The following is a 9,996-nucleotide window of genomic DNA, read 5'->3' on the forward strand; positions in this document are numbered from 1 at the left end:
TACTATTATATATTTATATATATTTTGCTACACTAACCATAGTTTAACCATGGTATTTGCAATAAAACTGCAGTTATCCAAATTGTGATCAATATGGCAAAAAAGGTTACTACACTTTTACTATAATAAAACCATGGTCATTTTCGTAAGGGTAATTAAAGTGGCAGTTGCGGGTTGCGATATATACAGTATATATCTTATTTTCAATATGAAGCATTCAGATTTATTTAGATTTATTATGGGCTTTTTCTTGTTTGCTGTTGTTCAACAAGATCTGCCAACACCAATGAGTCTCACACCTCTTTCCTTGAGAGACACAAAAGAGAGACACATCTCTGATGTCATTAACTAGTTGTTCAGTTGGGTTCCGTACTCACTGACACTGCATAGAATTTTGGTGAATGCGGAATGCGGAAAAAATGAAATTCTGTCATCAATATGTTCTTCAAAACCTGTATGAGTTTCTTCTTTTGAATACAGAAGAAGATATTTTTCTTGAGATTGAAACCTCTTGATGCTGCTGCTCTGATGGAAACCAACAGTTGCTGCTTGTCATTGACTTCCGTAGTATTTTTTTTTTTCCCATAACATGCAGTTCGTCCCTCGCGCCGCATAATCCTGCCACACACAAAACACAAAATAAAGTCCAGGCCTGGTCCTCTCTCGTTTAAAACTGTGGTTATACAATTGTGATCAATATACCAATATATACGGTTAATACACTTTTACTATAATAAAACCATGATTAAATTTCGTAAGGGTAATTAAAGTGGCAGTGACAGGAATTTCACTTTTCCATTTGCCACAACGTTAGTTTGGTCATCAGGTTACGTTGCAGTTATGTATCAGCCACATATTTTTGTTAGCTGGTGTGGTTTTACTACCAAAAATAAATAAATAATAATAATACTATAGTTAAACCACCGTTCCCATGGCTCTTGGCCCCGCCCCCACTCGTCACATACCCCCATCGCCCCTCGCAGGCCGGGGGGTACCCACGAGACTGCGCTCTACTCCCGCGGCGTACCTGGGGGTAAGAACAAACAGACGAGGCGAGAGAAAAGGAGACGGAAGGATGAGGAGAGACAGATACGAGAGAGAGGAGAGAGGGAAAAAATATATATATATATTTATCGGTCCGGTTCCCGGACACACTGCCACTTGGTCCTCAACCGGCTGAGAGGCTCTCACTCGCGGTGCCATGCGATGGTACTGGACATCTTTGGTGGACGGCCCACCGTTCCTCCGCCTCCTGGCGGACGGCGATGGCTCCTCCTATTGAGGGCAGCCGGCAGCGAGTCCCCCGTTCCCTGCTCCTCCCCAATCATGGCGGACAGCAGCAGGCTCTGGCCTCCTGGCGAACGGGGCCGACTCCTCCGCTCCCTCTCGGACGGCAGCCACCCCTCCTCGACCCAGGAGCGCGGCAGCGAGCTCTCCGTCCCACCTCGTCTTCCATCGTTCCAGCACCACCGCCTCGGGCAGCCACCGGCGGTCTCTCCGCTTGTTGCTGCTGCCAGATCTCCTCAGCACCGTGATCCCCCTCAGCAGCGAGGGCTCTCTGACAGCGTGTCCCTCCTTGCTCCCGGGTTTCGGCACCAATGTAACACAGTTCATAGTCACGGGAAGGAGGCGGCAACCGCCGAACATTTAAACAAAACTTTAATAATAAAATAAACACAAAATAGAGCGACGTTGTGGCCGACTGTCGCGCACAAACAGAACCAAAACACAAAATAAAGTCCAGGCCTGGTCCTCTCTCGTCTTTCACTGTCGTAACTCCTTTTATCCTTCCGGAGCTCCTCCGTGGGACTCGAGACCGGTGAGTGGTGCAGGTGTCGCTCATTATCAATTACTCCACCGGCCTCGCTCCGTTCCCATGGCTCTCGGCCCCGCCCCCACTCGTCACAGTTACATTATTCAAAATATCTTCTTTTTTGTTTGTTCAACAGAAGACAGAAATCATACATGTTGGAAACTTCTTGAGAGTGAGTAAATGATGACAGAATTAATCATTGAAGACGAAGAAATATAATTCACAGAACGTGGATGTCACTCTTGTAAATGACTGATCTGTGTGTGTACAGAACAGGATTCCGTACTAAAAGGTGAACTGACAACCAGATGCAATATGTATGTTATTATAGGCTCACTGTTTGTGTGTGTGTGTGTGTGTGTGTGTGAGTGAGAGAGAGTGTGTGTGTGTGTGTGTGTGTGTGAGAGTGTGTGTGTGTGTGTGTGTGTGTGTGTGTGAGTGAGTGAGTGAGTGTGTGTGAGTGTGTGTGTGTGTGTGTCTGTGTGTGTGTGTGTGTGTGTGTGTGTGAGTGAGGGAGTGTGAGTGTGTGTGTGTGCGTGTGAGTGAGTGAGCGAGAGAGGTGTGTGTGTGTGTGTGTGTGTGTGTGTTTTTGACTCCTCAGAATAGTTTAATAGCCATAACGATGTGGCTCATGAGCATCAGTAATACTGCCGCTTCATCCAGAGCACAGATGAGATTCACTGGCTCACTGGGATGCTTCCTCTTCTCATTCGCACACAGAAATTATGGCAGCTGACTCTATCAAATGGCAGGATCAAAGGAGTCGATGGTTATTAGTATCCCTCTTTTATCTGCTGTTGGTAAGCTGCAGTGACGCAGAGGAGGACATCAAGCCACTTTCTCTTTTCAGAGGGTGAAAACTGGGTGGGGAAATGTGCCCTTTTTGCTAAGGGATGTCCTGCAGCTTGAAACAAGCTTGATGCTGTCTTTATTGATGCAGGGTTTCAATGTAAAATCCCTTTTTACTATTTTTTGCTATCATGTGCACAAATGTAGTTTTAAAACGGTTAGTTCTGCTCTTGAATGTTGCTTGGTCAATATATTGTTCCAGCTGTGTATAGAGGCTTTATGTGTCACCCTTGTATCAATCAAATCAAATACATTAAAACCAATTCTCCTGAATAATTCTCCTTCAAAAAAAAAATAAAAAAAGTTTTTACTCTCAGATTTATGTATTTTATTTTTTTATTTTTTACTTTCCAAGCCATTTTACTCTCAGCAGCTTCCATTAATTTCTGAGCCTTGACCTCAGATTGCATCATCTTCAATCTTCACAACACTAATCAGAAGAGTTATTCAGCTGGTGACCTACAAGTTCCTCTTACTGTCAATCTGTAAAAGATTATCCACGTGTGTTCATAGCACGCTTGTTCTGCTCGACTGCGCTCTTTAATCACTGGCTCTCTGGAAAGAATAATCCAGAATATTCCAGTATGGCAATGAAATGAGATCTTCAGTTTTAGCAAAGAGCTGTCAGCTTCTGCTGAACTGGCAATGGACCAGAAAGAAAAACCGACAACCTTTTCTTTCCATTTTTTCTTTCAGTTTTCCTGAAAAGGCTGCCAGCCTGCAGAAAAAAACAATGACTTAATTGCCAAATGTTCAGCAGGACTCCTTGAGCGCACCATCAAACAACCGCGTCAGGAGCAATGGCAGGGTTAACCTCAATGATTAATAACTGCTGCCAGACCGTTACTGCTCACTGGCTCCTCTTCATTTTGTGATACTACAGTACAAGAACACTTTCTGCAAAGAAGAAGCTTTAATAGTTGATTTAGATGGACTCAAAGTGTACTCATGAGGATGCATTTGTGTGTTTTTTGTGTGCCAGTTGAAAATCCAAAGTATTATAAAAGCAGGCAAAGCATTTATTATAGCTTTAGACATAGTTGTTATTCTCATTTTGATCACACAAACCTTTAAATATTCAGTTGTTGATTTTTAGGTTTATGTAATAAGTCTCAGGTTATTTAATTATACTTAATGAATTAATGCAACACTGTGTATTTTTGTATTTTGGTCCATACTATAAGTCATTAGAGTCCAAAAAATGTGTGCCTGGTGCAAATCATAACACTGATCACTTAAAGTAACAGCACACCTTTCCTTAACAAGACATGATTTGAGGAATCAATCAGGTCTGTTGCACAAATGCACCAGTTTAATTAGAGTTCTTGAGCAAAGGTAATCATTATACAAAAAAAAAAAACTTAAATATTAATAACTGGTCAAATGAACCAGGGTTAAGTACAGTTGTTGTTGTAGTGAGTTTCACAGTGAGCTGACAATAAGAAAGGAAACCTAAAGCCCTTTCATTCTCATGTTGCTCCAAGTAAACTTGCGTTTGGTGTCTTTTTGTGTGTTCACTTAAAAGCGGTCTAAAGCTAACGGATCACTGACCACTGTAGTGAATGTAGCCAGACTCCCTGTAGTTTCTGAAGACTGAGATCGCTGAAGCGGCGGCTGTGAAGGTTCACTGGCCCTGAACAGCATCATGGCAACCGCTTGCTGCTTTTGATTGATTAGTGCAGCACTGCAGCGTGTGTGTCGTGATTTTACACTCACTATGAGAGTGGTCATACATGGTAAGATTGTCCTTTAGCAGCGTACACAAAAACACTCCACGAACAACCTTTAATATCCATGTAACGTTTCCATTTTTAGTTCTTCACACTAAGAAAAAAAAAGTTTATTTTGTTTACTGTTCACTCAGAATGGTTCTTCTATGGCACTGCTGTGAAAACACGCTTATTTTCAAGAGCATATAGTTGCTCATTTTGTTCATTTTCTCTGGTAGTGTAGCACTCTTGTTCATTACGCAGGTGGCCTTACGCCTTTCTTCCTTGCAGGTCTTGGAATTCTCTTGCATTTCATGACAACATTTCATGAAAAGTGTTTGCCTGCAGTCGGTCTGTTCTATAACAGACAGCTGCTATCTTATTTATTTATTTACTTGCTGACATTCAAAAAAGCTCATGCCTAATCCTGAGTGCTGCTTGTGTGCGCAGAACTCACGTCCACGATGATGATGGAGCGATGTGGGTGGCTGTTGCTATGTTCTTCGCTCTGCTATTTGGTTACTAGGTTGTTATGATTGGTTGCCCGGGTACGCTTTATGGTTGCTAAGGTGCTCTGAATGGTTTTTAGTGCATTATGTGTAGTTTCTACAGTGCTGTTCAGGAGTTCTGGCCTGACCTGGTAATGATCAGATATGTTGGTTTAGCTTGTAAGTATGAATGAAATGTATGCATTTAATTGTAAATTTAACTGAAAACGAAAGTGAATGAGGGGAGTTAAAAGATTTCTTATCCTGCGGCTCTGCAATTGTCCTCTGGGGGCATTTTTGCTCAGACAATGTTAAGTCTATGGGAAATTTTAGATTTTTGATTATTAATTATGCGAAAACTAGAAGTCTGATCAGTCTGAAAAGATATAGCATAAAACTACACATTCACCCAGGTCTCTGCCGAATTTGGGGCTTGCAGCATTAAAACCCTAGGAGGAGATACAGTCAGAAATTTTAGTCTCAGAAGAAGTAGTTTAAATAGCATTTCAGTATGTTGGCTTTCTCAGGAAATATTCCTAATATTGCTCCGTAACGCCCCGCGGGTCTGCGATAATCCACTGGTTCTGGGTGGGTGAATCATCCAGCAGGCGAGAGCAATAGAAATAGTGATACATGCCTTAGCAAAGATCACTCGTTTTCATAGATTTGGAAACTAAGCAATGCTGGACTGTGTGTGACATAAAGAGAAACTGGCATCACTCACCATTATTTTTGTCTTCCAGACGGTATCAACACAGGGCATAATGCAGCTTCTCTGTCATTTACACAGTCATTACACTATGGAAATCTCATCACTGATGGTTTTGCACTATGGGATTGTTTCTAATCCGGTCCAAACAGCTTCTGTTCGATGAGACATGATGAGAAGGGGTTTGCCTTCAGTGCTACCTAAATTAAAATTAATCGAATAGTGCTATCAGCAGGCTTCACTGGCACTGGACACTGAACTACTTTCTTTGCATCCGCAATGCACAAATTATTTCCTTTAGATGGCAGCATTGCATAATCAATCATTGTTTCTGCTCTGCATCCAGCAATGCAATGGACGCAGCTTCAGTGCAAACATCTCCTCTGAGCCGCAGCATGGGAACATTTTACACTGAGATTGAGTCAGCATGTTACTGCTTCACATTAACTGACAATATTGCGTTATGTGCTTGAAAGTTATGCAAAAACAAAGACAGTGTTCAGAAAGACATGCTGAGGGTGAGCCCCTGGATTGCTTTTTCAGCACAGTAATAAAGAGGTTTAAAGAGACGGATTCCTCCATATCACCCATCTTTCCTTCTTTTATCTGTTTTCTCTGCTCTGTTTTGCAGTTGCTTCTCATCTTTATAGGGTTGTTTTACGCTGTTGTGTGCTCAAAGTGAGCTGTCAAATTGCTTTCTCTGTGACTGCTCATATAACACCCAAACACAAGCTCGAGAGAGTGAAAGAGAGATGAACGAGATGCAGAAATGTACACACTTATCAAAAAGGAGTGCAAAATCGAATGATTGGAACGCTGCATCAAAACAGCAGCTGTTTGCATTGCTATCATTTCTCAGCCACCAGCTCTGCAATTACACAGTTTGTTTATTTGATTGTTTTTCCAGTCATTATAACAGCAGGGTTGTAAATGATGTTCAATTGTTTTTGCATAAACTGATTGAACAACACTAGAAGCATGCATGAAATGATTCATGAATTAAAAAAATGTCTTTCTTTTGTCTTTCAGGGCAAAGATTTTCCGTGGGAAGAAGGTCCACGGAGATTATGATGTCAAAGTTGAGCAGGTAAAGCATCTATTATAGCTTTAGACCTGGACATTATTCTCAGTTTGATCACACAAACCATTGAAATATTGAGTTGGTGGTTTTCAACCGATTTGCTAACACCCACAAACAAGTCTCTATTAATTATTAAATTATAGTGCATGCTGCATCCTTTATAGGCGTGATGCAGTACATTTCCAGTAATTTATTTGTCCTCACTATAGAAGCAAAATTCTGTGTGATGCCACACAATTGAATCAATCTGAATGGATATGATGTGTAAAATACAGCCATGTGAAGTGGGATTTTGGAGCAATGAGATTTCACCGTGACTGTGCTACTCAGTGCAAAACAGCAGAAATATAAACCAAGCAACTGTCAAAACATATTTTCCAACAAAATATTTGAGACTCAAATAGTCTGGACTTTGAATCACATATTTATGGGGGTCCTGTGGCTGAGCAACACTGTTACAGTAGAAACCTTTCATGTTATTTTATGTTTCAATGACTGCACTGACTGGTCCATCGTCTTTATAGCAGTGCAATCATTTCCAGTAGCCTTTAGTTACAAAATAAATATACTCCCTTGTCATTTTATTGCATCGTTGAAATTCCAGACCGCACGTTGCTAATTGAAGCCAATGCTATTGATCTGAATTGTGCCAACACTTGTGATTTGCTGGATGTCTTTTACCTAGAGAAAAAGCAAAGAGTAATAGTAGGAATTGGTCATTGATCAAGAACATAGAGATGATAGAGCTGTGGTTGGAGTTCATTTACTTGCAGTCTAAACCATTGTGACTAAGAAAGTCTTCCACAATATAGCTGGATATTTTATTACCAATGAATGACCATCCTGCAGTAATTAAGCATATAAAATAAGAGACAGCTTCCCACAGCCACGTTTATTACGTCTACATATAAACCTCATGTTTTACTGCTCACATTGCATAACAGATGAATGTTAACAAGCCCACAATGAGAATAAAGGGACACGATTCACACCTACTGGTGCTTATTGTTTTTAAAAATCACAAGCTTTAATTAAAATGACTAATGTGATTGCATGCAATACACATAATTAGCTAAACAAGGTGGTGTTACATTCATTTACTATAGAAAATAGAGTTAAACTGAGGATATATCACTAGTTTACTTTGCAGAAAACACTCTCCACCTTGTCTACAACCGTTAGAGGTAAATGAATAATTCAAATTCAAAAATAACACAGGTTGTGCAAGTTTAGGTGTCAGTGATGCCAAATGTCAGTGGTGTCATAACTAAATGACACTTTGATTATGCAGTGGGCAATGACATTGGAGATATGGATGATTTTCTATGATGAAAATCCTGATGATTTTCAGATAAATGCTGTCGACACCTCAGCAAATGATGCTGTCAGATAAATCAGTGGAAATGTAGCTATTAAATTTATGCACAGTTATTACATTTTAATGAAATAATGATGAAAATGTCTCCAGGTTACGCATGTAACCATGGTTCCCCGAAGGGAATGAGACACTGTGTCGAAACGCTAAGGGAACGCCTTCAGTGTGACCACACTCTGAATCACATGTGTAATCAGTCTAATAGATGGGCGAGACGTCACGGGCGGTTGACGTAATGACCAGGAAGCTATAAAAGCACATGCGGTGGAACCGGCATCAGCTTCTAGGAATGAAGCAAGCGCTTGCAGGGATGCCGGAAGTATGACCTGAGACGCAGTGTCTCGTTCCCTTCGGGGAACCATGGTTACATGCGTAACCTGGAGACGTTCCCCTTCAGGAACTCGAGCTGCATCAAAACGCTAAGGGAACAAGTATGCCCACGCCACCAGACAGGAGAGATCAGAGGACTCGTAGGCAATAGTAATGGCATCAACTATCCACCGACTGAGGGTCTGCTTCGTAGCAGGAAGACCCCTCTTAGGGGGACCATAGCAAACAAACAGTTGGTCCGCCCTTCTCCACAGGGCAGCTCTGTGGATGTACATGTCCAGTGCTCGCACTGGACACATACAGTTAAGCTTCTGCTGGTCGGGCTCCCTGAAGAGAGGAGGACAAAAGGCCTATAGCACGATAGGCTGTGGTGTAACAGAGGGAACTTTAGGTACATACCCCACTCGTGGGTAAAGAAATACTTTGGCCATGTTGGGCGCAAAGTCAAGATAAGAAGGGGCCTCTGAGAGGGCCTGCAGATCCCCAACTCTCTTTAGAGAAGATATCGCCAGAAGGAAGGTAGTCTTTATAGTGAGATAGCGATCAGAAATCTCTTCAATAGGCTCGAATGGAGGCTTACAAATAGCTTCTAGCACCACAGCCAGGTCCCACAGGGGGATGCGAGATCGTACTGGGGGCCTCAGCCTCAGCAAACTGCGGAGGAAACGTGTAACTAGGGGGTGTCTGCCCACTGACTGTCCACCAATAGGGGCGTGGTAGGCCGCAATGGTCGCCACGTAGCCTTTTAGGGTGGAGTGGGTCAACCCTGCGGAAAAACGGGCCTGCAGGAACTCCAGAACTGTACCAACCGGGCAGTTAGCTGGGTCGAGCTGGCGGTCTCCGCACCAAGAAATGAAAAGTTTCCACTTCAAGGCATATAGTTGAGGGAGCTCTGGATTGGAGGATGATCTCAAGAACCTCAGTTGAGTGACCAGAAGCAACGAGTTGTGCCCCCTCAGGGGCCACACCCATAACTTCCACAGCTCCGGGCGGGGGTGAAAAATCGTGCCCTCCGTCTGTGAGAGGAGGTCCCTCCTGAAAGGGATCTCCCATGGAGAGCTGTCGAGAAGGGAAATTAGGTCCGAGAACCATACTCGGCCCGGCCAGAATGGGGCTACTAACAACAGACGGGCCCCGTCCCGGCGCACTCTCTCCAGAACTCCCAGGAGCAGAGCGATCGTGGGAAAAGCCTCGGCCAAGTCTGCACCATAGTGTCTAGTCCGTGAGGAGCTGGATGAGTCAGAAAGAACCTTGAGCATGCGAAGCGGGTTTCCCCTCGGGGAGAACCCCTTGGTCTTGAGCCACCACTGTAGGGGGTCTCATGCGTCGATATAATTGAGTATGCAGATGCCCTGGAGTCGCAGGTGAGCCAGAACTGCATCCACACATTTCGTGAAAGTGAGGGGTGAGAGTGCAAGGCCGAAAGGAAGAACCCGATATCGATAAGCTTCGCCCCCGAAAGCAAACCTCAGGAACTTCCTGTGAATGGGAAGGATGGAGACATGGAAGTATGCGTCTTTTAGATCGATCGTGACAAACCAGTCCTCGGACCTGATCTGAGACACGACTTGTTTGAGTGTGAGCATCCTGAACTTCAGTCGCATGACTGAACGGCTTAACTGACGCAGATCTAAAATCGAAC

The 9,996-nt window shown here is 43.1% G+C and overlaps 1 protein-coding gene across 2 annotated transcripts in view; it reads left to right on the forward strand.

Annotated features, from left to right (window-relative positions):
• LOC107758022 (synapsin-2-like) overlaps positions 1-9,996 on the forward strand; it is a 91,938-nt gene that overhangs the window by 40,077 nt on the left and 41,865 nt on the right. For both annotated transcript variants that reach the window (XM_016575669.1, XM_016575662.1), the window contains exon 2: positions 6,598-6,655. In XM_016575669.1, the coding sequence (XP_016431155.1) occupies positions 6,598-6,655 (58 nt within the window). The remainder of the gene's footprint in view (positions 1-6,597; positions 6,656-9,996) is intronic.

Source organism: Sinocyclocheilus rhinocerous, unplaced genomic scaffold, assembly GCF_001515625.1.
Source record: "Sinocyclocheilus rhinocerous isolate Xijiao unplaced genomic scaffold, SAMN03320098_v1.1 scaffold1574, whole genome shotgun sequence".
In the NCBI taxonomy this organism is placed as follows: domain Eukaryota; kingdom Metazoa; phylum Chordata; class Actinopteri; order Cypriniformes; family Cyprinidae; genus Sinocyclocheilus; species Sinocyclocheilus rhinocerous.